Source organism: Oryza brachyantha, chromosome 2, assembly GCF_000231095.2.
Source record: "Oryza brachyantha chromosome 2, ObraRS2, whole genome shotgun sequence".
In the NCBI taxonomy this organism is placed as follows: Eukaryota; Viridiplantae; Streptophyta; class Magnoliopsida; order Poales; family Poaceae; genus Oryza; species Oryza brachyantha.
Genome location: NC_023164.2, coordinates 22,995,647 through 23,020,791, shown reverse-complemented (window position 1 = coordinate 23,020,791; position 25,145 = coordinate 22,995,647). Strand labels below are relative to the sequence as shown.

Here is a 25,145-nt window from a genome sequence, read left to right as displayed (position 1 = left end):
TATTATTTATTTTGTTTGTGACTTACTTTATTATTAAAAACTTTAAGTACATCTTGTCATTTTTTTAGTTAAATAAGACGAATGGTCAAACGTTATAAAAAAATAAAATATTTTATATTATGAAACGGAGGTAGTAGTACAGAATGAGACCATCAAAATCAAAACAGATCGAAATGCAAAACGCAAGTCAAAATCTACACTGATCATCATCTCCATTGGGCATGTGCGAAGTGTTTTTGGTCATCTGATCATCTTTGCACCGGGTATGACCGTACGACTTTGCATCTCACCGGCTCTTTACCGTGGATCCCGCAGCAGTTCCTCCCGCACGTGTCATTAGCCCGAACAGTGGGCCCGGCAAAATCGCTGAAGCCAATCGCAGAGCAGGGAACCGGATGGGGCTTTACCTCGGACCAATCACGTTCCAGATAAGACCTGCAGGTGGGCCCCCGTCCCAACACCAAAAGTGCAAAGATCCACCAGAAAAGAGCAACACTTGGGCATATCGCTCAGGTCTCAACTCAAAGTTTAGTAGTAGCCCTTATCCAGTGATACTTTCTTCAGTTTTGGTGCTATCACACTCTTGCCCTCGTCGCTACTCGCGCAGTAGCTGTGTACACTTTGGTAGTTTGTACAAGATCGAGTGCAAAGCGAGCTGGAAACTTGGATACAATTTTTGTTGAGGTTTTGTGGTGGGATCGATCATTGTTGTTGTTCGCTTGGTTTTCGTCGTGGCAGCGCGCGCGCACGCATGAGCTGCAGCTCGGCGAAGGCGGCCGGGGCCGTGGGCGGCAAGGCGGCGCGCGCGTGCGACAGCTGCCTGCGGCGGCGCGCGCGGTGGTACTGCGCCGCGGATGACGCGTTCCTGTGCCAGGGGTGCGACACGTCGGTGCACTCGGCCAACCCGCTCGCGAGGCGGCACGAGCGGCTGCGCCTGCGCGCGTCGTCGCCGCCGCGGCTGACGGCGTCGGTGGAGGAGGCGGTGGGGACAAGGGCGTCGAAGAGACAGGGGGTCACGCCGGCATGGTCGAAGCGCAAGGCGCGCACCCGGCGCCCGCAGGTCAAGAGCGTCGGGCAGCTGCTGTCGAGGCGGCTCGTCGTGCCGGAGATGGCGATGGAGTCGTCGGACGAACGGAAGGCCGAGGAAGACGGAGCTCACGAGGAGGAGGAGGGGGAGGGGCAGCTGTTGTACCGTGTGCCGGTCTTTGACCCCGCCCTCGTCGAGTTCTGCTCGCCGCCTTCGATCGATGACGCGGCGGCCGCATCCTCATCGTGCTTCAAGGAGCACGCCGACGGCGCCGTGGAAGACACAAAGTATCCGGCAGCTGCGCCGTCGCCTGTGCAGCAGCTCCCGGATAGCTTTGTCAACTTCGAACCGACGGACGCCGAGCTGAGAGAGTTCGCCGCCGACATGGAAGCCCTACTCGGACAAGGCCTGGACGTCAGCAACGAGCTGCAAGACTCGTTCTACATGGAGACCCTAGGGCTAATAACACCTGTCGAAGAAGACGGCCGGGTAAAGATGGAACCCGACGGCGTCGCCTCCATCAGCAGGGACGTCTCGCTACCGCCATGCCGGCCTCATCCGCCGAAGCCTGAGGAGGAATCTGCCGACGTGCTGGACATCGATTTCAACTGCACCTCGCCGACCGTGGGTGACGACGACGACGGTTCCGATCAAAAGTCGTCCGCGAGCAACGTCGCCGCCGCAGATGCGAAGTTCTTCCAAAAGAGTCTAGATCTTAGGCTCAACTACGAGGAGATCATCGAGAGCTGGGGTAGCTCGCCGTGGACCGACGGCCGGCGGCCGCACGGTCATCAGCTCGACGACTTCTGGCCTAACGACCACCATTACCAGGTACGTGATTTTCCAAATTCTGTGCCTGATCGATCTCGTACTTCTGCGCAGCGCACGCGACATGCATGTGAAAAAAAAATCGTTGTGTATAGGGCTTGTGGGCGGCGGGAGGAGGCGGACATGGCGCGGAGGCGGGGACGACGGTGATGAGGCCGCGGATGGACGGTCCTGGGCGGGAGGCGCGGGTGACGAGGTACAGGGAGAAGCGGCGCACGCGGCTGTTCTCCAAGAAGATACGATACGAGGTGCGGAAGCTGAACGCGGAGAAGCGGCCGCGGATGAAGGGCCGGTTCGTCAAGCGCCCCGCCGGCGCCGGCGCCGCCGCGTGCGCCGTCACCTAGTGGATCGCGCGCGCGGCCGGTCGGCGGTATGCGCACGTACGTTTCCGATATCGAGACGCACTTCTGCGTTCCTGTTTCCGACGGACTCGATCGATCGGCACGAAACCGCACATGAAATTTGTCGAAGCTGCTGAATTTAACTGTAAAAGTTCTTGAATTCGTACAGGTTTTTCTCTTCTTTTTTTTTTTCAGTTTTGTATGCGTTTGGCTCGATGTTTTTGGATTTTCTTTTCTCTCTCTGTTCCATCGACCGGAGAGAAAGTAGGTGATTGTGCATTTTTAAACATGTTGTTTATGTTTTTATAGAAACATTACTCCATAAAGGAAACAAGTGACTTTTACATGTAAACCGGTCTGCTTTTGCGCCATTCGTTTAAGAGCAATTAATAGTAAAGCCAATTTACTAGCTATAAGCTCATATCATAGTCAACACATATAATAGATTGGCTATAAGGTTGGCTATTTTTTTAGAGTTGATGTATAACTGGCTCTTGCATGAGAGTCGACCCTACTTCTTTTTCATTATCTCTTTCCTCCACATCAGCTTATAGCCAACTTATAATTTACTATTATACTTGCTCTAATATAATCATCCATATATTATATGCAGTAAATGTTTTTGTTAATTTTTTCTTGCATGTATAGAACCGCACAAGCATAAGTACTGAAAACGTCTTACACTCTTACTGGCCTGATTTAAGTGTTCACAGCTTCCCAGAATCACTCCTAAGCATTTTATAGCGTATGTGCTGGAAGAAATCGGTCGCAAATTAAATGCATGTAGCTAGGCCAGATTATTTAGATTTCAATGGATTGAACGGCCAGTTTTCTACGTCCTCGGTCCAATAATATAAGGTATGTTGGCTCTAAACTTGTCTTAAAATATAAGGTATTTTGTGATCTCAATACAACAATCTATTTCATATCTATTAACTTTGCAACTATTTTGTTCTCCAACTATAAATTTTTATACTACTTTATTTCTCACACATCAACTTTTATACTATTTTATTTAACCCGATACCATATTTTATGACATATTTTTTATATTATGGGACGGAGAGAGAGTAAGCCCAAAGTTATACAGGCCTGCCCGGTCAATTTAGGAGCTAAAAACGTAAGGCCAGGTAAAGGCTTAAACTCCAGCCCACCATGGTGGTACAGTGGGCCGGGCTGAAAACTTAGTACTTTATCAGCAAATATTGTATTTGCAACCCATCGTCCACGCAACATAACAAAAGCTTTCCCGGTATCCAATGTTGTGAGTTGTGCCACACAGAAGCAACAGTACACTACTGGTAGTTTAACAACCGGTTGGTTCTCTGATAATAATGTGCCCTCTAAAGAATCGCTCCAAAAATATTTTGTGCAGAGCACGGCATTTTACTCTGTCCCAGCAATCCTCTTCTTCAAAGATTCGACGTCGTCGGCCAACTCTTTCCTGCTTTCCTGTAATCGAACAGGACCCAAATATCGCCGTGTCAACAACGCTGCAACAGCTCCCACTAGATGCAGCAATTCAATTGTTCAGATAAATTTGTCTGTAATCTGCGTACCTTGAAGAGGAGGTAGCGGTACACAAACCAGCCGGTGTACCCGAGCCCGACGAGCTCCATAAGCTTGGGAAGCTGCAGCATCCACATGCACATATGCGAGGTTGTTGCAATGTTCTAACGCAAAAATGAATCGAGCCAGGATTAACATAAGCCATGTCGACGAACCAGAGGCACGGAGTTGACAGCGCCGACGATGACGGACGAGAGCCAGACGGCGACGATGGCGCCGCCGGCGTATGTGAGGACGGTGGACTTGTTCTCGACGGCGTCCCACTGCCACACGTAAAAACACACGCGCACCATTGCATAAAAATTCACGAGCTAATTAATCTTCCCAAGTCCTAGCCGTCTAAAAAGTTCTTTTCAGTCTTCATGCATGTGTACCTTTGCTTTCAGGTCTTCGACGAGCTCGTCGCCGGTCGGGGCGGAGGTCGAGGTGTCATCGGACGACGCCTTGATCAGCCGGAGCAAAGATAGCCTCGGTGCATCGTGGAGGCGAAGAGGGGAGAAGTTGCGGCGGGGGAGAAGGACGGAGGGTGGCGAGGCGGCGGGGAGGCGAGCTCCGCCGAGAAGCGCCGTGGAGTACGCCGTGGCGGCCATGTCAGTCGTGGACCCTCCTCCGCCTGGCTCTTCGCTGGCCTCTGCTTTCTTTTCCTTGGCTACCGCTATCCTTCCTCTACGAACAGTAGTGGGCTGACCGGCTGAGCCTCCTCTACTGCTCTTCTGGTCTGCGCAGACTCCCTCGCTGTGATGATCTGTGTGGTGATCGGGCACGTGGCAAGATGGTGGGCTGTGATTGGTTCCCTCTCTATCTCAAAAATCTGCACCCTGGCTTCCCAGGATTGGGTTGGCATGACTGGTTGAGCCCTCAAGTCTTTTTGGTGGTTGACAAGTCTCAATACATGTTTTATGATTATGTCATGCATATTAAATAGGTTGTCATATCAGTAAAATTGTTGATTTGGCAGAATCATTTATATGAAAGAGGAGTTTCATCCTCATGAAACTCATCTGGCTCGATTATCTAGTTTACCGTCTTGGTAACTATACCATGAAACTATGCATTGAGACTGACCTAATTAACGATTTTTGTTCAAAGCGAACTTCGACATGTCTGAGAAGCTTCTGTTAGCAACTTCTTGCATAATCTCTAGAAGACCAAAACTCTTTCAGATAAAACATACCCTATGAGAATTTTAGAGCTATAAATTTCAGAAAATAAACTAAGCTAGAAGCTAGAAAATTCAGCCTTTTCAGATTATGGGAACGTGACATTTTATCAGTTGTTTCTCGTAACGTTAAGCTCCAAGAACAAACACTTATTCTACGGTTTCACTAAACATTATGGTAAGGACGTGTTTGACAGCTCATGTTATCAACTAAAACTAAATTGTTTTTCGTCCATATGTTTTTCGAACCGTTAAATGATATATTTATTAAAAATGTTTTTATAGTAAAATTGTATTAGAGTATCATATTAATATATTTTATTTTTAAGTTATTACTTGACTATTCATGGCCAACGAGTTATTTCGTCTTACGTGTATAGAAAATTACTTCCCAACGCTATGAAAATGAAACCGTGGCCTTTCTCTGAAGTCATTCCGAACGGATCTCACGCATCAACCACTTGAGTTACATTCCCTTGGCTTTAAATTAGCTGGAGGGATGGTATTGGACCAAGACTCATGAGTCCATTCATAATTTAGTTTGGCGCTTATATGTTTTTAGCTCAGAGGTCTATAACATTTTAACTTACATTTTTCTAACATAGTCCTTCAATTTTGCAACATAAAATAGAGGATATGTGTTGACGAAAATTCACACCGTTGTCGTGCAAAAATCACGATGACACACAAAAGCCGGAGAGATCTTTAACTCCAATACAGGTCCTGAAGAATTAGGTTCAGAGGTTGAGGTTGACACCTACAATTGACATCAAATAATCGATCAGTTGATAGGCTGTTGAGATTAGCCGATTGACCTATGAGCATTGTAGCAAGATAATCGGTTAGATATAAATACAATGAGCATGTATACTTGCAAGGGTCATCGGCACAATGAGCATGTATACTTGCAAGGATCATCGGCTACAACTAAACTGGAACACGATTGATCTGATAAGTTAATGGCTGATAACTTATCGACTGTAACTTCAATAAAATAATGAGCAAAATAAATCAACTTAATATAAACCATTTGATAAATGTAATATGATAAATCATACCTAATTGAGATAATGCGAGACTGAAGATATCAAACAGTAAATAACAAGTCAACCTAAGAGCATTGCCAATAGTTCATCTATGCATTGCCAATAGTTCATCTATCTCACCCTCTGTCCTAAAAATATAGGATAAAAAGTAAATATTGAGCTCTAGCAGAACATTCATCCCATCCTCTACTTTTAGATGTGATCCATATTTGGAGAGAGAAACTCCTATATTTGGATGTTCTCTCTCCATGCTCCAAAGAAATATGAAGGATATCATATATGGATGATGTGCTGGAGTACAAAGAGATATAGCGACTAAAACTGTTTTAGATGATCATCCAAATGAAGATATGGATGACCAAATTTAGATGATATGTTGGGGATGCTCTAAATAAATCAAAATGGTTAGCCAGATCAATTCAAGATATAAAAGTAACTTAAAACCGACCCAATCCCAATCTAGTCGACACAATTACTAAGTGACTAACCAAAATGATTAAATATATAAAAGTAACTTAAACTTAAATTAATATAATAACTAGCAACCATATAAGTTTGATCGAAATATTGAACTTAATCAAGAAAGTCTCGATTTAACCGATATAGATACTGGAGTGACTAGGACCCATACATGTATCAGAGATTGAACCTAATCGATAGCTCATTCTATCAAAAAACTACAATAAGGGTAGCAATGCGTTGAAACAATGAACTGATCTATGGAGATAGGCTATAAAGGCCCTACGGTGTACCTATTAATACCCTTGGATTGATACAAATCCATGTTAGAAATAAGATAAACTTTCAGCAGAAAACAAAAATTACTAATTCGACATAATTATAAGAGATATTTTATGAAAATATAAAAGTATCTTGCCATGGTCTTCTTGATTCCTCGTTGAATCGACATTTTCATGCATCGGTTGTCTTTATTTCCTTAACCGTATCTATTACAGAATCATATCAAATTTTGATGTTAACGATACATTAACCCCTCGATGCTGTCTACCAACGAGGTTGTCTTTTATTAGGTGAAGATAAAAATAAAAAAATCATCTAAATTTTGTGGTAATTATTATAATATAAATGATAAAATTAACTGCCGAAAAAGCCGAGAACCGCCAAAATGATGACGGTACTGTGGTCTTGCGGCGCTTTGATAACTGACTCCTGCCTGGCCCGCGTACGCCTTTGCGTGTCGACGCGGCCTCCCTCGCTGTCCTGTCGTGCGCCGCCACACGGCACACGGCAGGCCGGGCCCTTCCGTGTGGCTTGGCGTGCACAACAACTCCGCCGTTGCCACCGAAACAGCCGCCACCCTCCCTCAAAAAGTTGCAGCCCGCCGAGCCGTAGTTCCATAGCGGCCAGCCGGCCACATTATATACGCTCAGTCGTCAGCCTCGCGCGCGCCGCTGAATGCGGATTGGTTTGTCACTTCGCTCGGTTCGTTGCGTGCTTTGTGGACGGGGAGACGGGAGATGCAGCGAGCAGCCGAGCACCGAGCGATGGCGGCCGGCGCGGCGAGCCGGCGGTACGTGGGTCCACTCCTCTGCGTCAACCTCGTCATGCACGCCGCCGTCCTCGGCCTCGCCGGGTGGTCGCTCAACAAGTTCATCGACGGCGAGACGCACCGCCGTACGTATACCGCGTATAGCCGCGACATCCGGTGGTCGTGGTGGCGCCGTTGTTCTACTGCTGGTGCGTGCGTGCGCGTTGACGTGACGTGACGTGATGATCACCTGTATTTCGTGCTTGTGCAGATCTTGGAGGGAACACGTCGACGGGGTACCTGCTCGTCTTCTCGCTGATGGCCGGGGTGGTCGGCGTGTGCTCGGTGCTCCCCGGGTTTCTCCACGTCCGGGCGTGGCGCGGCGAGACCCTGGCGGCGGCGGCGTCCACCGGACTCATCTCCTGGGCTCTCACCGCCCTCTCCTTCGGGTTAACCGCTAGATCCGGCAGCTTACAGCCTTGCACATTACAACCTAACCGCTTAATTTGCTAGAGATTTATAGACAATCTCGCGGTGTTTTCTCTGTTCTTACCGATTGCAGACTCGCGTTTAAGCACATCACGCTCGGGAACCGAGGAAGGCGGCTGGTACGTAAATCACTCCACGCTAGCTTAGCTGTTACGTGCCGTTGTGTTGTTTGTTTTGTTCGTCTTCTCGATTTACGTTTACGGCCATGTCTTCGCTACCAGAGGACGTTGGAGGCGTTCATCGCGATCTTGACGCTGACGCAGCTGCTCTATCTGATTCTGCTCCACGCCGGCTCTCTGGACTGCGGCATGTTTAGCCTGAGATGCAGGAACTGCGACGACGACGGCTTGCGTAACTTGCGTTGCGAAAGGATCCATCGTGAGGAACTCGACACGAGCAGCAAGTCGGTCAGAGATGCCGGTGCATGAGCAGCGTCGTGACGACGAGGCCGTTCCAGGATCGGTCATACGAACCGTTCCTTTTCTTTCTTGGGTCAAGTTCAGTTACTTGTATAAGCAGGGGTCTTTTTCTCACCCTTTACTATTTATCACCTGAAGTCTCAACTATGTGTAGAGTTCTCATTCTCTTCTCTAGCGAATTTGACCTGGGAAATAGTTTTTAATCCACCCAGTGTATTGCATGCTATATAAATAGTCATATAAAATATGACAAAATTTGACAAGATAGATAAATATGAGTTATATTACTTCACAAACATGCAAGTTTAAATTCAACTTCTACAAGTTGTAGCAAAAAAAAACAAATAAAACTGAGACTAAATATACGCATATTCATAATTGTTTTGTTATTTTTACTCCAACTTATAGAAGTTGAATTTAAACTTACATGTTTGTGAGGTGATATAACTCATATCTATCTATCAAATGTTTTCATATTTTTTATGACTATTTATATGACATGTAAGCAACGGATGGACATGTACTCGCGTGCTAAAAAAACTGATTCCAATTTGACCCCAAATACTAAACCAAAATAGATCATCCTCCTAGGAAATGTCCAGTTCAAACAACTCTAAATCTGGAACAATAAGGAGAAGTGGGGTCTCGCAATGTTTTTAATTAACAGGAGATATTTTTCATAGTTTGTAGACGACGAAGAGTTCATAACCAGAGTACCTTAATGATATAGAACGTGAAACCAAATTAGACATGACAACATCTCAGCAAGGACAACAACGGCACCAAACTGGGACCATAAAACGCACTAGTACTACTTATTACAGTCACGCACGGGGCTAACTGAAGGTTCCACGAGCGAACTGAGAACAGAGTAACGAGAAAACGAACAGGAAATACACGATGAACTCATACTGGCCCCTTTTCTTTTTTGCGAGCCAGCAAGGGGTCGTAGGTGCATGCGCTAGATGGCCCTGACGGCGAGCTTCATGCCGGCCTTGCAGTGCCCCGGCTCGGTGCAGATGAAGTAGTGCGCGCCCTTGTGGAGCGTCACCTTGTCGTGCCCGCTCCGCATCTTCCTGACGCCCTTCGGCGCCACGCAGCTCCGGTACGACGCCAGGTCCACGGCCGCCACGTCGTGAACCGCCGCGTTGTACTTGAACTCTTACACACACATATCAAAGGTGTCAACAGATGGTGTCGTATGCCGTCTGACGTAGGTAGCTGGAGCAGAGCAGCCATTACGTACCGAGCACGTCGCCGGCGCGGAAGGTCTTGCCCTTGGCCCACCCCTCGGCGTAGAACCTCCACCCGCCGCTGTCGCCGACGGTGTACCTGGCCGCCGCCGCCGCGGCGAGCGGCGCGGCGCTCATCACGAGGAAGCCGACCATCAGCAGCTGCACCGCCACGGCCGCGCCAAGAACGGCGGACCCGTTGCATGCACTGCCTCTTCCCCGGCTCGCCATCGATCTACCGATCGCCGCTTCGCTAGCACGACACGCACACGGTGGTTTTCTTTCGAACTCGGATGAGATGAGCCGTGAACACCGGAGCTGCGCTAGCTGATCTCCACGGTGCGGCGTTTTATAGCGATGAGAATACTACTCCACCCGGCCATGGGACTGGGAGCGCGCGCGAGTGGGGTGGGTGCGCCTGAGACCGGCCGGCTCCCCGGCATTGGCAACTTGGGTATCGCGCTTTGAATCTTTGATTAGTAAGCTAATCTATCCAGCATGCGGCCAGCCGCGTGTGGCCGGGGGCGGAGAAACGCAACAAAAAATGTGAGCTCTCCTAGGAGCAGAGAAAAACGAGCCTCATTGTTACCGGGGACTCTGCTCTGGCTAGCTTCTTCCACACACGGGCGATGCTTCCAAATCTGCTTGCTTAGACGCGATATCGCATCCTTGTTATCGTAAAGATAGATCGGACTCTACACTAAGAGCTGATAATATGTCATCGACGGAGAAGTTTTCTCTAGTGCAGATGCATCTTTCTCATTTCGTTGCAGCGCAGGAAGCCAATCTTTCGGAGATAGACTTGTCGTGGACGCGAAGAGATATCATTGCTGCCCTAGTTGCAGTAATACTAACCCTTTTTTTTCTTTGTGCTGTCAAAGAAGTAGAGATATGTCCACACGCGAATGATCTCAGGTTAGTGCGCTGTTAGTCTGTCTCGTCATAAGTCCAAACCTCAAATTATGGCTTGATCATGTTTGGCGCCTTACGAGCCGCGTGCTTCGACGCCGACATAGTTCATGAAAAATGGCGCCTGTTTGGCTGTTTGTGCGTGGCTGGGATCTAATCTACTCCATGTTTACGGCTGTGCTTTTTTAGGTCGATTAATCTTCTGCTTTTGCACGTATGCTTTTTAAACTGTTAAACAATATATTTTTATAAAATTTTTCTATATAGAAGTTGAGTTAATTATATTGTTTGTACTATGAAATAACCATCTAACCTGTGATTCTCGTAGTTGTTACCATTTTTAAGAGAGAAATGTTTCGTATTAATTGGACAGAGCTTGGTTTTCTCCCATGATCTCGTGGAAGAAGGAGGTGATTGTTTATTTGTTTCGTGTAAAAAGTCAAATGCCATATTTACAAAAAAAATAATATATAAATAAAAATTTTATATATTATTCTTAATAATCTAAAAGCTATGTCTGGAAAATAATTTTTAGTGAAATCTCAAAAATTAAGGTTATAAATTTAAATTTTAGCTTATAAAATACGAGATGAAAAGTGCCGTCCAACATCAACGGACCGAATGGTGGACTGAATTGTGGATGTGAAGTGCGCCAAATTATCGGGATACTCAAATTGACTGGCGTAGTATTTTGGGATTAACGTGTGCTATATCGACTATCTGGCATGGATGTCGATAACTGCTACTTTCTCCATCTCAAAATATGCTACTTTCTTCATCTCAAAATATACCTTAGATAGGATAGGATGAGGCATCACGTAGTATAGTAAATTTGAAGAAATGTCTATTTATATCTATGGTATCAGATGGTGTCTCATCAATATTATATTTTATGAATGGAGGGAGTAGTGGTGTACTATATTGCTTTCCTCCGAAGTGGAGGACTGATGGGCTAATCTTCAGTCTTTTTTTTAGAGCATACTAATCTTCAGTCCTTGGCATTTTGAGGGTGACATGGGCTGGACTTAAACGGTCCAGCTTCAAGTGGCTACTTTTGTGGTCCAGTTGTCTATGAAGTATGATGGCATTGCTGGTCATAGAAGGTGTAAATTATAAGTTATTTTCGAATCCGTTCTAGTCAGAGGCTTATAACCCACAAATAAATTTTGGAACAAGGAAAGGAAAAGGTCCACTTTATGCCCCTCAACTATATATTAAGTTTCTTTCGCATATCTCAACTATAATTCTAGGTACAAAACATAAAATTATCAAAATCAGTATAGACCGACTCCTTCAACTATTTGGATGATGTCTTCGTCCTATGTAATGTCCAGCGCTACGTTGACTCGATCTTCTTCCTATGAGACGTATACATGTAGCTTATGTAGCACTATAAGAAAATAAAAAATAAATAACTCAACGAAATACATGTGCTAGTTAGGCAAAAAATTTAGTGGGCCACATTCTAGCGTTTTTTCAACTACCTTCCTCCCTTCCATCTCCTTTCTTTCTTCTCACTAATAGTAGCAGTGAGCGAGGGTGGTCGGAGCAGGGTACGAGCTATAGAGGAGGCGATGCAACTCGAGTTTGACCACCGAAGGGAAGTAGTGACAACGATGGTGGTGGCCAACAAGCCCACACGCAGTTGATCTCACCCGCGGGAAGGGGAGTAGCGGCAGTGGTGGCCGATGAGCCCGCATGAGGTTGAGCTCCCCGTGTGCCAATGCGAATGGACGAAGGGAACTAGAGGAGGCAACAACCGATGAGTGAGCCCCAAGATCTCACCCACCCTCTTGCGCATGAAGGGAGACAATGGTGATGTCCACGAACCCTGTATAATGAATAATATGAGAAGAAGAAGAGGCTGGAGAAGGGAAGAGGAAGGGGTTATCATGGTCATGCTCGAGGTCATCACCTGTTAGCACCAAGCGGCATGTCCCATGCAAGGAAAAGGACAAAGAACAACATAAACGAGGAGGGAGATGACACCACACTACGACGGAGAAGACAACGACCCTAGGCCTAACGGAGGTCAAAGAAACGATGATCTGGGCGAAGCAGGGATAATGACCACCGTGGATCCCTAGGGTCGGGGAAGGGGGGAGCTCGAGCTCGTGCATGACTACCACCAACAATGCAACAACATTACCTCACGCTAACATTTGGAAAAACGAAAATAGATAGGGGAAGGATTGGAGATGGGGGAGGAGTTTGAGAAAAAAATTGAGTACATAACAAGTGGGCCTCATGAGTTCTGTTTCTTTTCAATCCATGTGGCATGTGGAATGATAGCTCAACATGGTGGACCGGGTCAATATGCCACATAAGCCAAGAACGCTCTTCAGGAACACTGTTAATACCACCAAAGAACTCGGTTTGCACTAGTTTTAGGAGTAATGAGACACCCTATATATCTGGTTTTACGACCAAGGGGTGCAATAAAATTTGACCATAGTTAAGGGACCTAAAGCAAACTTTTATCCACGAGGAGATGCCAGCTGTGGCCTATGACACATTGTGTTCACGGTGAACTCCATAACGACAATGACAATTCATCTTGCTTACCTCTTGCGAAGGGTCTCATGCACAAATGCACGAGTGGCTAGCATCAGCGCGAATATGTTGGGAGGGAGTATATCGTGTGTTTTATATTTATGTTTCTTTTTACATGGATCTATTTTTTTATTTTTCTTGTTGTTTGGGTATGAGACACATCAGATTTCTTTTATGGTATATAGAATATTTAAATACGAAAAGTTTATATATGAGATATTTGTGTATTGGATATATTTTTTACTCCCTCCTGTTTTTTATTTAACATTATTGACTTTTAGACCTAACTTTGACTATTTATCTTATTTAAAATTTATGAAAATATGCAAAGATTATAAGTTATGCTTAAAGTGTTTGTAGTAATAAATAAAATCAAAGAATAATTAATAATTATGTAAATTTTTTGAATAAGATAAATAGTTAAATGTTGACCCAAAAGTCAATGATGTCAAATAAAAAAAATAAAGGGAGTACATATAAAGTTTATATGCATACCGTTTTATGTATAAAGTCTATATGTATAATATTTTCTAAATAAAGTCTATGCATATAGCATTTAGTCTATAAAGTTTAGATATATAATTTTTAGTGTATAAAGGCTTATATGTATAAAGTTTATGCGCGTGATTTTTCTTGTTCGGATGGAATAAATACATGGGGTCTTAAAGGCTTTTACTTTTTGTCCATATGTGATTCACTGGTGTGAGAAGCGCCACGTGCACATGAGACCGACCTTTACCTCTTGATGGCCTTCAAGACAAGTAGAGGAGATGATGACAATCATATTTCATTGCACCTCTAGCAAATGTGAACGAGTTAAACCTAACATGCATATCCTCTCCTTTTTTATGAAAGAAAAAGAGAATGTCTTATTTCGATTATGTATATGCTTATAAAACAAGATTTAAAATTTAGAACAATTGATTTTGATGTTCTTCGTTATATTTTATTTTTTAGTTTTTGCTAGTAGACAACTTAAAAACATATATATTTTATTTTTTAGTTTTTGCTGGTAGACAACTTAAAAACATATAAAGAAGTATGAAAATTTTATTCATAAATTATCAGTTAATAAGCAGTTTTGCTTATGTTTAACATGAGGCTGCAAAACTCCCAAACTTAAAGCTTTGCTACGGCAGCAGCAGCAGTTGATGGGTCCAAAGTTTGGAGTATATTTTGCTAAGGTGGTGTTTAGTAAAAAAATTTTGTAAAAACATCACATCAAGTTTTTAGATATATATTTGAAGTATTAAACGTAGTTTAATTACAAAGCAAATTTCAGAATTCGGCTGGAAACCGCGAGACGAATTTTTTAAGCCTAATTAATCCGTCATTAGCACATGTTGGTTACTGTAGCACTTATGGCTAATTACTTTCTAATTAGGCTCAAAAGATTTGTCTTAAGATTTCTTCCATAACTGTGTAATTAGTTTTTTAATTTATCTATGTTTAATGCTTTATTTTAGTATCCAAAGATTTGATGTTATGTTTTTGAACTAAACAAGTCCTAAATCCAAGTGCAGCAAATTTGTTCGACGATTCTTCACTCCACACACATGACCGGATGTTCTGGAACTTTCTAGCGTAGGATTAATTATTCTACAGAGACGTTCTGGAACTTTCCATGCCGCCATCAAATTGGAGTTCCCGTCGCCAAGACAGCAGCACAAAAGGCAACTCCTCCGAATTGATTAACCCGAGACCAACGCATCCCCGATCCCTTTCCACGCTACGCTTTCGACACCTGTTCCATTTAAAATCCGGCGAGGCGACGTGGCCGTCCGCCCTCTCCCCGCGACGCAATTAAACTAAGAATCGATTTAATCGCCTTAACCCAAATCTTCCCCCTCCTAATCTCTTTCGCCGAGCCGTTCCCTCCTCTCCTCTCGCCCTCCCCTTCGCCAAAAGCCAAAACCCCACCGCGCCATTTTCTCCTTTTCATATACTATACTACTCCTATCTCCCACTTGGAGTTCTGGAAACATCGATTCGATCCTTCTAGACCCTTCCCCCGCCCCCGTTTTAAAGGCGCGCCGGCCTCCCACCCCGTCTCGCCATCCATCGGTCGCCAAGCCTTTGCCGCCGGATGGAAGCCCGCGGGCCGCGGCGGATTCGAGGTAACGGGAGGTTTCTAGAGCTCCACTCTTCTCTTACTGCTGCTGCTGCTAGATCTCGGTTCCGTCTGTGTGCTTCGGGTGTGCGGTGTGGTTTGCGTTACGGTGATCATGGGCCGTTTGGTAGATCTGGGGTTTGGATTTCTAGAGCTTTTTTTCTTTTTTTCGCGTGGATTTCTCACGGGGGTACGGTGGGTTGAGGGCTTCAAAGGGATGTATAATTGATAACCTCAAGTTGTTCTAGTGACATTGGCAGAATGCTTGCTGGATTCCTTTAGATCCTTAGAAACCGTAAGCCTGCATTGCAGAATTTTGTTTTGGAATCACAATTAGCGACCAAAGTTCTGATTTGTTTGATTGTTTCATTATCCGTAAGTTTCATTCTGTGAAAAGTAAGCCGAGTGAGACTACCCAGTTTGCATGTTCAATTTTGTTAGCTAATGACGCATTAAGTTATACTAATTATTTAGCACTGTGCCGTTATTGGCATTAAGAATTCATTTGCCCATGTGCTGATGTGCCTTATGACTATTTCAATTTTTCAAGTAGTAGCTACGCTATATTAAGTGTTTGTTGCTTTGTGCTGCAGGTGACTCGATGCGCATTTCTCAAATAACATTTTTATATTTTGCATTTTTGCTTGACTATTTATTGCACGTGGTGGCACCAAGCATGAGGCAACAACCGCATTACTTGCGAAAAAGGCACAAGTAAGACACTTAACTCATGAAACTAATATGTAATTGTAATACTACAGTGGTTTTCTATACTTTAGTGCTCTTGTGGTCAGAAGACCAACCTATGACAAGCGCGCCTTTTCTTTGAGAATATTTAATTTTTGAGCTAAAAAATTCTAGCATCAGTTCCCGCTGATTTTTAGGTGGGCTGTACAAGATGACATGATGCATGGGCCTTCTATCCAAATGGAATATCTCTGCCTCTCTCTCATGCTGGTATTTGCATCTGCTATCGAATTTGTGGATTATTTGGTCCTCCAGTGAGGAACTGTGCAGCACAAAGTATGAGTTTTGCTGCTTTGTATTGCGCTGGATGTACTTTCATCCGTAGCCCCACTTGAGCATCCACGAGTAAGAAAGGGCTGACTGTTTAGTCTAAAATAGACACATTGAGCAGCCATTACTAAATATGGTTTTGTTCAGTGTGTGCAATAAGTAACAGTTTTTGCCAGTAGCTCACACCCCTTGCTCCTTGTTCCTAAGTTGTGAGGTAATTCCTTTTTCACCAAAGCACCTTCCAGCTTTTTTAGTCCAAAAACCTTTCGGAATTTTGATGAAGCTTTCTAGAAAGCAAGGATAATAAACGGGGTTACAAACTTATATTTCTTGTTAAACCAGAGTCAGTCATTACATGAGCATCCGACAACATAATATGTCTGTCTTATGTACACATTTTATTGGCTCAGCTATAGTTTATATCACAAATATACTATTTGCATCTGAAGGGCTCTGCGCATATTTGAAATTTACCACTTATCGTCCAGCTTGTACTGCATGGTCTTAAGGCAGATGAAGTCTGCTACACATGAAAAAAACACGTGTTTGGTTGAGCTTCCCCCTTCTTTGGAGTACTGCAATTTCTGGATTCTAGAAAGGAAATACTTACCCCAGTTCTGGAGCATCTGTTTTGCTGCACTCTCCTTCTTTTTCCTGTGATTGGTTTAATTCAAGGCAAGTAGGAATATTTGCATTTTGTATAATATGAAAGCTGTACGGAGTGCTGGAACTTAAATTTGCATTTGTGGCAACTCTCTCTTCACAGGCCTGAATCTGAAATTAAGTTGTTTCATTAGTTACTTGAGGTATTGCATTAAAATTTGGTTGAAGATTCTAAGAGAATGTTGCGTCAAACCTTGTTATACAGTTCCAATTTTTGTTGTGACATGACATTTAGGCTTCTAGAAAGTTCGATGTTTTCCTGGTGAATTAGGCTCCCCTGAAGTAAAGTTAATATTTAGTACACAATTCACGATCTTCCATGCATGTTCATTTGCATTAAAATAATGAAAGGATATAGAGTGTAAGGGCTAAACCTTAACGTGTAACTCCTCAATTTCACTTCTCAAAAGATTGTCCTGTTGGGCAGGTGGTTACTGTATCATCATTAGACTAAAGCAAATCAAAAGCAAAAAAACATGGATATTGAAGAGCAAAATAATATAACCTTTCTCATTCTGATATTGCGTAGGCTTATCTCAAGCCGATTCTCTAAACCTTGGAGATCTCTAACACCTAGGCCAGAAAGCTCCTCACCCATCAGTTGCCTACAACCATGCAAAAGAGTAACCCCATCAGTTTTCCAAGACTAAAAATATTCCCAATGTACTACAACGCTCAAATTTACATGGTTTGAAGTAGGCCAACTAATTATGTTGTTTAAGAAACCTGGACATACCAATGTTATCTGATTGTCCGATTAATCGCGATTAATCGGGCTGATCGGTCCCCTGACCTCGATCAGCGCATTCTAAACGATCAGCCCGATCAGATCTCTGATCGTCCGATTAATCGGCGATCAGGGGCGATCAATCGGCCGATCAGGGGCGATCAATCGGCCGATCAGATGCTCCAAACGATCAGGCCGATCAGGATGTTTTGGGCCAGCCTGGAAAATCTTTTGTCACTTAGAATTTTAGTTGGACCGACCCACTATTTGTAGGGTTTCTTACCCTCAAAAGGTAAGTACCATCTAACCCTCAAGTAATATCTCTATTGTTGCATATTATGGTGCACACTAAATAGTATATAGAATTATTATGTTCCGGTAAATATACCGCACTACTGTACCGATCAGCCTCGATTAATCGGGCTGATCAATGATTAATCGTCCTGATCGACCTGATCGGTGCCATGGCGATCAGGTCCGATCGGCCGATCAGACAACATTGGGACATACTATCCAAATCAATCTGACAGTGGATATTCTATTTCCTATTGTCTTAAATTTTTCCTTCAAGTGTTTGAACATTGTTTTGGTGGTTCTTATATGATTCCATATGGCATTTAAATCGTTGATAAACTAACCCTGTGGAGATTTTTATATTAATATATGATCTATTTTTCACTGCAGAATCATTAGATGATTACTTGTGGCTTTCTTGCAAGTTGTGCAGTTGCTGCCTCAAGCTTGCTGCCTCCCTTTGCCAAATCTATCAGCAAAAACAGAAAATCATCAATCACGTCAATTTCCTTGATGTGCATATGATTAATCTAGAAAGGCAGCATGTTGCAAAAATCAGTCACAAGATAGCATATGCATTTGAGGTGAGGTAAGATGCTATCTAATTCACATGCTTCTATTATCTATATGGGATGTGCGTAGCACTTACCAGTGTTATAGTTCAGTGCTTATCATTCTAGAATAAGTTGGGCAAACTGGTTAATTCAGCTAATATGTCTTTGGGTTTATTATTCAAGTGGCTAGGTTGTTTGATCATCGCTGGACTTTTGAACAATTGCCCATAATGAAATATGGCACATTGAACTTTTATGTGTTTTAAGAAGAAAATAAACATAACCTTCTGAATGATGCGCACTCTCTTGTGCATTCGGGGAAAAAAGGAAGAAAAACAAATATAGACATAACCCGATCTGATCTCTATTACAGACTAGCCATTGTAGTACATAATGCATGACTTCTGATCACTTAGTTAGCATAAACTCAAGTATATATGCATTCGGTGAAAAGGGAAGAAAAACAAATATAGACATAACCTGATCTGATCTCTATTACAGTCTAGCCATTGTAGTACATAATGCATGACTTCTGATCACTTAGTTAGCATAAACTTAAGTATATATATATCTATGTATTCCATCCCAAAATATAAGTATTTCTGGGGTTTGAAAACTTTCCGGTAATATAAGCACTTTAGACTGCCACTTCCCTCAACAAACACCCCTCATTTAATTTTCTCTCAGGCTTACCCCAACTGTCATCCCACTCCCTAAACACCCTTCAGTTAATGAGGGGCGTCATTATATTTTTCCTTTATCCTTATCTCTCCTAGAAAAGGAGGAGTACAATTTTATCTTCAATCAGGGGTTTGTTTTCAATCAGTTGATACATCAGTTGTACTGTAGTAACGATGGGTACAGTCTCCAATGTAAACTCAAGGTAAAACGGATTTAGTTATCCCTTTTTGGTGTTTACTATCTTGTTTGTATTTCTCATGATTGATGGCATTTCTGAAGCATGATGCCGCAGTGTCCCCCTCCACCAAAAAGGAAAGGAAAAGGAAAAGGATCTTTATGGGCATATGCCCCCATGTACTACAGTCCTTCAAAATTCAGATTCTCAGACAACAAGGTGCAGTGAAATTGTTGCAACGTGCCTTGGACAGTTGGACCAATGCAGTCCTTAAAAAGGGGCATCGTGCCAAAAGGTACGTACGCCCCTATGATCTACCTTCTTGTTTTGAAACAGTTGCACATGTGTGTGTGTTTTGTGAATCGCCTTAATATCTACGTATGCTTGCTTGTTGAATGTTGGATTTCAGGATGTGCATGGATTTTCCCCTCGTTTGCAAACTGAAGCCGTGAAGCGTGGCCTCAAATGCTGAAGTGTGCTGTCCATGAAGACGCGAAGCCAAGTATGGGAGTAATGGGAGTCCCAGTGCGGCCACTATGAAGAAAGATAATTTTGAGAAATTAAAACGGACCGCGGCCTCTTCCGGAGTCAACTTTAGCATGTTGATTTCAAGCAACTTGTACTGCATTGCACTACCACTCAAGACTTCTTTTGCTATATCAACTCTGCAAAACTTTTGTACTGTACATTGTATTGTGCTGGTTTTAAGTATGTTTGTTTTTGCAACAATTTATTCTGTTGAGATTATGAATTGCTCGCTTACTTGCGTCCTATGTGTTGCTATGGCTCTGTTTAGAGACATTTGAAATGACAAATAGTGAAAGTTGTGGTGGTAAGAGTTTTAGTATTATATTTTTCAAGTTGGTGTTTAGAGACATATAAAAGTTATCTTTTTTTTTTGCAAAAATATGAGGTGTTCACATTCCTATACATTTTTTATAAAATTTACTAGTTCAGACTACCAAATGATAAATACAAAATTGTTATTTTCTTACCCTATTGTTTAGATCTATTTTAACAAAAAATGTTTCAAAATAGTAAAACTTTTGTATTTTGAAGCATCTAAACAGGGCCTATATCTCATTGTTGCATTAACCTTGTGAGATCGATCGGTGCTTCTTCCTGCTCTACAACACGTTTGGTAATTGAGAAGTTTGCAGGGGATTAAGGTGGAGTTAGTTTATAGCTGAGCCCAGTGTCTTAAGGCTAGTAGCCTGCAGCAATCTGCCACATTTGGTTCGTGCGTGGCTTGCACAGCTCTTGCAAACCTCATGTTCAGAAACTTCTGAGGGATTAATTATGCAAATACGCAGCTATTTTCGGGGAACTCTTCTGGATTTCAACGGTTTAGATGGGTCTTTTGGGGGAGTTTGCTTGATTTCTCCAGTTTAGACTTAAGATGGGTTCGTTACTTGGTTCTATAGGAGAAACATGGCAACTATTGTGGCACCTGAATTTTATATATTGAAAGGTTACAGTGTTTATGTGTACTGAGGCTACTTGGTACTATCAGCATTAGGCACAACTTAACGCACATCAATTTCATGGCATCGGGAAGGAGAAGATAGAAAAAAAAAAGGTTGAATAGTAATATACTTCGTTCGAAGATATAAACATTTCTAGTTTATTTAGTATAAATAATTAAGAAGATATCAAAAGATTTTCTTTTAGCTACTTCATTAATCAATTTTTAAATTTTAAATTAATTAGATTTACTTTCTGTATCTGATTGACTCTAGAATTATTGTAAGGATTGAAATCATTGAATTAGTATACAAATGCTTATATTGTGCTATAAAATTTAAATAAAAAATAATTATATTTTAGAAAAATATATACAGCAAGTAATGTATATATATTCAGTGTACCCCTGCCCCCATCAGCCAGAGATGTTCAGAAATAATTGCTCGCAATATTCTTCAGTGTGGGCAGTGTGCATCAATGCCCGGCTGCATATGCATGCATGAGAACAGTGCATTCAGTACTAGTTGGCCAGATTATCTTATTTATAAAAGAAACCTTAAAAGATTAAAAGCTTTCATTGGTCATATCAGACCAAGATCACATGCATGTTCTCCTACCAAAGCATTATTAGTACAAGAAGGTAGCTGTCTTTCTTAGCCATACCTTAATTTCTGAAGTTGCATTCTCACCAAGTAGCTCCTCCTTTGCGTTGGTATACCGGTCTATCACAGCTTTCATGCTAACATCCAAGTAAAGCCAAATGGTTCGGCGGTGATCAGTGTGTTTCGTTCTTAAAACTTATAGAAGAGCATTTTTCTCATTGTTGAGAAGGTTCCATGAGTTATCACTATTTTTTATGTAAAATTTGGTACCTTCTAATATCTAAGGTATCAAGAGATACTAAATTTTACGTAAAAAACAGTGGTACCTCTTGATACCTACTTAAGAATGGTAAAATTGCTCCATACAGAATTATTAACTTAGACAAAACACATCAACAGAGGAATACTAATTAAACATCTAGAACTGTTTATCTGCCTTTGATGTAGTGACACGTAAATTAAAGCTGCCACACACTAAAATATATTTATGTATGCATGTACACTTTCATGGCAATGCTATTTTCTAAAGATTTGATTTCAAAACCGCATTCTATATCCCTTTAATTTACAATAAGTTTGACTGTGACAAACTACTCAAGTTCGACACGTACGCCTGATTACAGAACACCATTCAAATTTGACACACCAAAGATTAATAGTAAAGGACTATCTGATTTAATAAAATCGTGCACATTAGTTTTCTTGCACTGACCACAACGTAAGTTTCTAAGGCTGCACTCAAATTAGAAGAATGAACACGCTCTAAAAAGAGAGCATCTGCACGTAGAAAAACATTTCATTTCATGAGGGAAAACATTTTCCACCTCTTGAAGTACCACTACGCATACTAATTTTGCAGTTCTATCACAATTAAGTAATATTGTATACTTATGTATTGGCAAGATTGTAGCTATATATAGCTTGTTTGAAGACCAAAACAAGAACCATAAAATACTTATATATTAGTGACCATGCGTATATATGATTATGCTTGCTCTTGTTCATGAAATCTGATCGGCTAATTACCTAGTGTAAGAGATAAAGAGAATAGGAGGAGTAATGAGTTTTTCTCTTTTTTTTTAAAAAAAAGAAAGAAAGAAAGAAAGGGAATGAAGACCAAAAGGATTACATGCATGCCAAAACAGATCAGAACTTTTTTTTTTTTTGGTTGGGATGATCCAAGGTAGGCCATCCAGATCTCATTAAGATCAGAATAAACAGGAGATCAGAACAATTGGAGGGAACTACAATCAAATTTACAGCAAATTGACACGTAAACACATATTTACATCCGATCAGATGGGATTAGCTACTCACTTGGTGCTGGAGAACTCGTAGAGCCTGCCGGTGCTGGAGAAGACGACGAGGCCGACCTCCGCATCGCACAGGATGGACAGCTCCTTCGCCTTCTTCAGCAACCCGTTCCGCCGCTTCGAGAACGTCACCTGCCTGCTCGTCGAGTTGTCTATCCGCCTTATCACTATCTTCCCCCTCCCCATCTCTCCCAGCTATCTTCCTCGATCTCTCTCTCTATCTCTCCCAGATCTAAGACAAATATATATATCAGACACACAAGGTCACAAATTAAACCTAGCTACCTCCCTCTCTATCTCAAGATTGAACGCAAGCTAGAAGACAACGCAGGAACAAGAACTACTAATGATGGGCACACAAGGTAGCTAGACAGGGGAATTATATGGGAGTGATTAGGAAATTGGAGGCGTGCTCTGATGAATCGATGGGGAAACTAGCTAAACTAAAAGGCAAAGGCTGGTTTAAGCTACCTAGCTTGCAATACTAAGAGAGAGAGGAGAGAGAGCAGGGAGAAGGCGAAATGGCTGGTTAGGTTTTATGCACGAATGGATCGGATGCAGGTGGCCGCACCTTAATTACCCGCCGGCGCCTTGTCCCATGTACTAGTACTATACACTATACAGAAGCTTTAATTATTGTTGGCACACAAAACTAATTGTAATCAAAAGGCTTTGTTGTGGTGATTGGTGATGTCATGTACATGTTCAGGATCCATGTTGATTTTGGATTTCTTGATTTAATTGTGTCACGGTCGCATGTTCATATATGTGGTAGGCTGGTAGCTAGCACGAATTTGCTACTGCCTCCGTTTTCTAATATAAGATATTTGACTTTTTTTTATTACGTTTGACCATTCGTCTTATTTAAAAATTTAGTATAAATATAAAAAATGACAAGCCGTATTTAAAGTTCTTTTAATAATAAAATAAATCACAAGTAAATAAATAATATTCCATTTTTTCAATAAGACGAATAATCAAACATTGCAAGCTTACTTTAGAAAACGGAGGGAGTAACTTTTAGAACCATGATTACAAATAAAAGATCATGAAAACATGTTCCTTACGTACGTGCAAGCTATTGATTGGACAGATCATTCAAAATACATGGTAAATATAGCCGCTTATACACAGAAAGCAGCTTTTCCCACATGGGTTGATATGCACCCGTTACTTGTATGTTATTTAAATAGTTATAAAAATATGAAAAAAAGATAAGATAGATAAATATGAGTTATATCACTCCATAAATATGTAAGTTTAAATTTAACTTCTACAAGTTATAGAAAAAATAACAAAAACAATTAGGAATATGCATATACTTAGTTACAGTTTTTTTGCTACAACTTATAGAAATTGAATTTAATCTTGCATGTTTCTAGAGTGATATAACTCATATTAATCTATCTTATCAAATTTTTTCATATTTTTATAACTATTTATATAACATGGAAGCACACGGGTGGACAACTAAAAAACTGTCTCCCCTTATATACATGCGTGTACACTTATCCTTATAAATACATCCACCACACATGCACACCATATGTGTTTTGCACGCATGCTATAATCGAAGACTTGAATCTGGGTATAGGTTTCAAACCGTGACGCGCGCGGTCACGGTTATTAATTAATTGGTTATGACTGTCCATATAACCGATAGATAAGTACATTTTACATACGCAGCGCATATTGTACACCTCATCATTTGCTTAAATAGCCATCAAGCCGTGCGTAATGTAATGCTGGCTACAGAAATTTAAGCTAAACTAGGTGTAGTACTGTCATATAAGTGCTATGACAGGATTCACCATGCATCTTATTGCTTACAACAATTAATTAGCTGGACATGAATCCATGCTGAAGTCTCATACGTAGTTACGTACGTACGAGTTACAGAAGAGATTATCTCCGGTCAATTTTATTTGTCGCTTCGGACAGATGTTTTGTTGATAGGTTTTCCTTAGTAATTTGGTTGTCCTAAACGACAAATAATTATACACGGTTTTATTTGTCATGAGTGTGTGTATTAAATTATGTCAATCTCATTACACTACTCAGTCTCAAAGAAGAATATTTTTAGTTTTTTGTCGAGCGTTTGACCATCTGTTTTATATAAAAAGATTATAAACTTTTTAAAAAAATTAGTCACACGTAAAGTATAATTCATGTTTTATCATCTAATAAAAAATATTAATCATAATTTTATTAATAAGACAAGAGTTAAACATTTTATCTAAAAACTAAATAAATTGACTTATTTTAGGACGAGGTCATAGGTACCAATGTACCATGGATGATTATTTAGCATTTCAGTCAATTTAATGTGGATATATACTTTTCTAATTAATGCATAACTTTCTAATTTTCTAGCATGATAATGGAATTGATGCGTGGATTTTTAGGATAGGTGCTCTAGTAATCCTGATCATTAAGTTTGATCAACATTATTGCAAGATTGATAAGATACTAAGAACATATCCA

At 41.8% G+C, this 25,145-nt stretch overlaps 5 protein-coding genes and 1 long non-coding RNA gene across 10 annotated transcripts; 3 read left to right on the top strand and 3 right to left on the bottom strand.

The window, feature by feature from the left end:
* Positions 1–268: 268 nt before the first annotated feature.
* LOC102718906 (zinc finger protein CONSTANS-LIKE 16-like) lies at positions 269–2,548 on the top strand. Its single transcript, XM_040520832.1, has 2 exons — positions 269–1,858; positions 1,951–2,548. The coding sequence occupies exons 1-2, from the start codon at positions 752–754 to the stop codon at positions 2,197–2,199; spliced, it is 1,356 nt and encodes a 451-aa protein (XP_040376766.1). The 5' UTR covers positions 269–751; the 3' UTR covers positions 2,200–2,548.
* An 822-nt stretch (positions 2,549–3,370) lies between these two features.
* LOC102711321 (protein CURVATURE THYLAKOID 1A, chloroplastic) lies at positions 3,371–4,489 on the bottom strand. Its single transcript, XM_006647782.3, has 4 exons — positions 4,140–4,489; positions 3,921–4,028; positions 3,756–3,827; positions 3,371–3,648 (listed from the first exon to the last, which is right to left on the bottom strand). The coding sequence occupies exons 1-4, from the start codon at positions 4,353–4,355 to the stop codon at positions 3,583–3,585; spliced, it is 462 nt and encodes a 153-aa protein (XP_006647845.1). The 5' UTR covers positions 4,356–4,489; the 3' UTR covers positions 3,371–3,582.
* Positions 4,490–7,320: 2,831 nt separating this feature from the next.
* Positions 7,321–8,537, top strand: LOC102711043 (membrane protein PM19L-like). The gene is made up of 4 exons (XM_006647781.2): positions 7,321–7,605; positions 7,731–7,908; positions 8,022–8,067; positions 8,170–8,537. Exons 1-4 carry the CDS (start codon positions 7,449–7,451, stop codon positions 8,374–8,376), a joined length of 588 nt encoding a protein of 195 aa, XP_006647844.2. The 5' UTR covers positions 7,321–7,448; the 3' UTR covers positions 8,377–8,537.
* A 478-nt stretch (positions 8,538–9,015) lies between these two features.
* LOC102710759 (basic blue protein-like) lies at positions 9,016–9,901 on the bottom strand. The gene is made up of 2 exons (XM_006647780.3): positions 9,614–9,901; positions 9,016–9,528 (listed from the first exon to the last, which is right to left on the bottom strand). Exons 1-2 carry the CDS (start codon positions 9,828–9,830, stop codon positions 9,329–9,331), a joined length of 417 nt encoding a protein of 138 aa, XP_006647843.1. The 5' UTR covers positions 9,831–9,901; the 3' UTR covers positions 9,016–9,328.
* Positions 9,902–14,764: 4,863 nt separating this feature from the next.
* LOC107303700 lies at positions 14,765–20,011 on the top strand. 5 transcript variants are annotated; one of them, XR_001549688.1, is made up of 5 exons: positions 14,765–15,178; positions 15,847–15,885; positions 18,263–18,461; positions 19,387–19,577; positions 19,692–20,011. It is a non-coding gene; the product is annotated as an uncharacterized LOC107303700 (long non-coding RNA). The 5 variants fall into 5 exon arrangements; XR_001549687.1 differs by having other exon boundaries at positions 15,765–15,885; positions 18,263–18,456; XR_001549686.1 differs by having other exon boundaries at positions 15,765–15,885.
* On the bottom strand, positions 16,475–23,159 carry LOC102710468 (MADS-box transcription factor 57). Its single transcript, XM_006647779.3, has 8 exons — positions 22,666–23,159; positions 21,410–21,485; positions 18,280–18,341; positions 17,357–17,456; positions 17,226–17,267; positions 17,045–17,128; positions 16,799–16,962; positions 16,475–16,708 (listed from the first exon to the last, which is right to left on the bottom strand). The coding sequence occupies exons 1-8, from the start codon at positions 22,845–22,847 to the stop codon at positions 16,693–16,695; spliced, it is 726 nt and encodes a 241-aa protein (XP_006647842.1). The 5' UTR covers positions 22,848–23,159; the 3' UTR covers positions 16,475–16,692.
* Between the last annotated feature and the right edge of the window lie 1,986 nt (positions 23,160–25,145).

What these genes read in the sequence shown, in the direction of transcription:
- LOC102718906 (XM_040520832.1), top strand. Translation starts at nt 752, where the DNA reads ATGAGCTGCAGCTCGGCGAAGGCGGCCGGGGCCGTGGGCGGCAAGGCG. An exon ending in CTAACGACCACCATTACCAG is followed by an intron (nt 1,859 to 1,950) that starts GTACGTGATTTT and finishes CGTTGTGTATAG; the next exon opens with GGCTTGTGGGCGGCGGGAGG.
- LOC102711321 (XM_006647782.3), bottom strand. Translation starts at nt 4,355, where the DNA reads ATGGCCGCCACGGCGTACTCCACGGCGCTTCTCGGCGGAGCTCGCCTC. An exon ending in TCGAAGACCTGAAAGCAAAG is followed by an intron (nt 4,029 to 4,139) that starts GTACACATGCAT and finishes TACGTGTGGCAG; the next exon opens with TGGGACGCCGTCGAGAACAA. An exon ending in ACCGCTACCTCCTCTTCAAG is followed by an intron (nt 3,649 to 3,755) that starts GTACGCAGATTA and finishes GTTCGATTACAG; the next exon opens with GAAAGCAGGAAAGAGTTGGC.
- LOC102711043 (XM_006647781.2), top strand. Translation starts at nt 7,449, where the DNA reads ATGCAGCGAGCAGCCGAGCACCGAGCGATGGCGGCCGGCGCGGCGAGC. An exon ending in CGACGGCGAGACGCACCGCC is followed by an intron (nt 7,606 to 7,730) that starts GTACGTATACCG and finishes GTGCTTGTGCAG; the next exon opens with ATCTTGGAGGGAACACGTCG. An exon ending in CTCACCGCCCTCTCCTTCGG is followed by an intron (nt 7,909 to 8,021) that starts GTTAACCGCTAG and finishes TACCGATTGCAG; the next exon opens with ACTCGCGTTTAAGCACATCA.
- LOC102710759 (XM_006647780.3), bottom strand. Translation starts at nt 9,830, where the DNA reads ATGGCGAGCCGGGGAAGAGGCAGTGCATGCAACGGGTCCGCCGTTCTT. An exon ending in CCGCGCCGGCGACGTGCTCG is followed by an intron (nt 9,529 to 9,613) that starts GTACGTAATGGC and finishes TGTGTGTGTAAG; the next exon opens with AGTTCAAGTACAACGCGGCG.
- LOC102710468 (XM_006647779.3), bottom strand. Translation starts at nt 22,847, where the DNA reads ATGGGGAGGGGGAAGATAGTGATAAGGCGGATAGACAACTCGACGAGC. An exon ending in ATGCAACTTCAGAAATTAAG is followed by an intron (nt 18,342 to 21,409) that starts GTATGGCTAAGA and finishes TTTTGCTGATAG; the next exon opens with ATTTGGCAAAGGGAGGCAGC. An exon ending in GCAATATCAGAATGAGAAAG is followed by an intron (nt 17,268 to 17,356) that starts GTTATATTATTT and finishes CCTGCCCAACAG; the next exon opens with GACAATCTTTTGAGAAGTGA.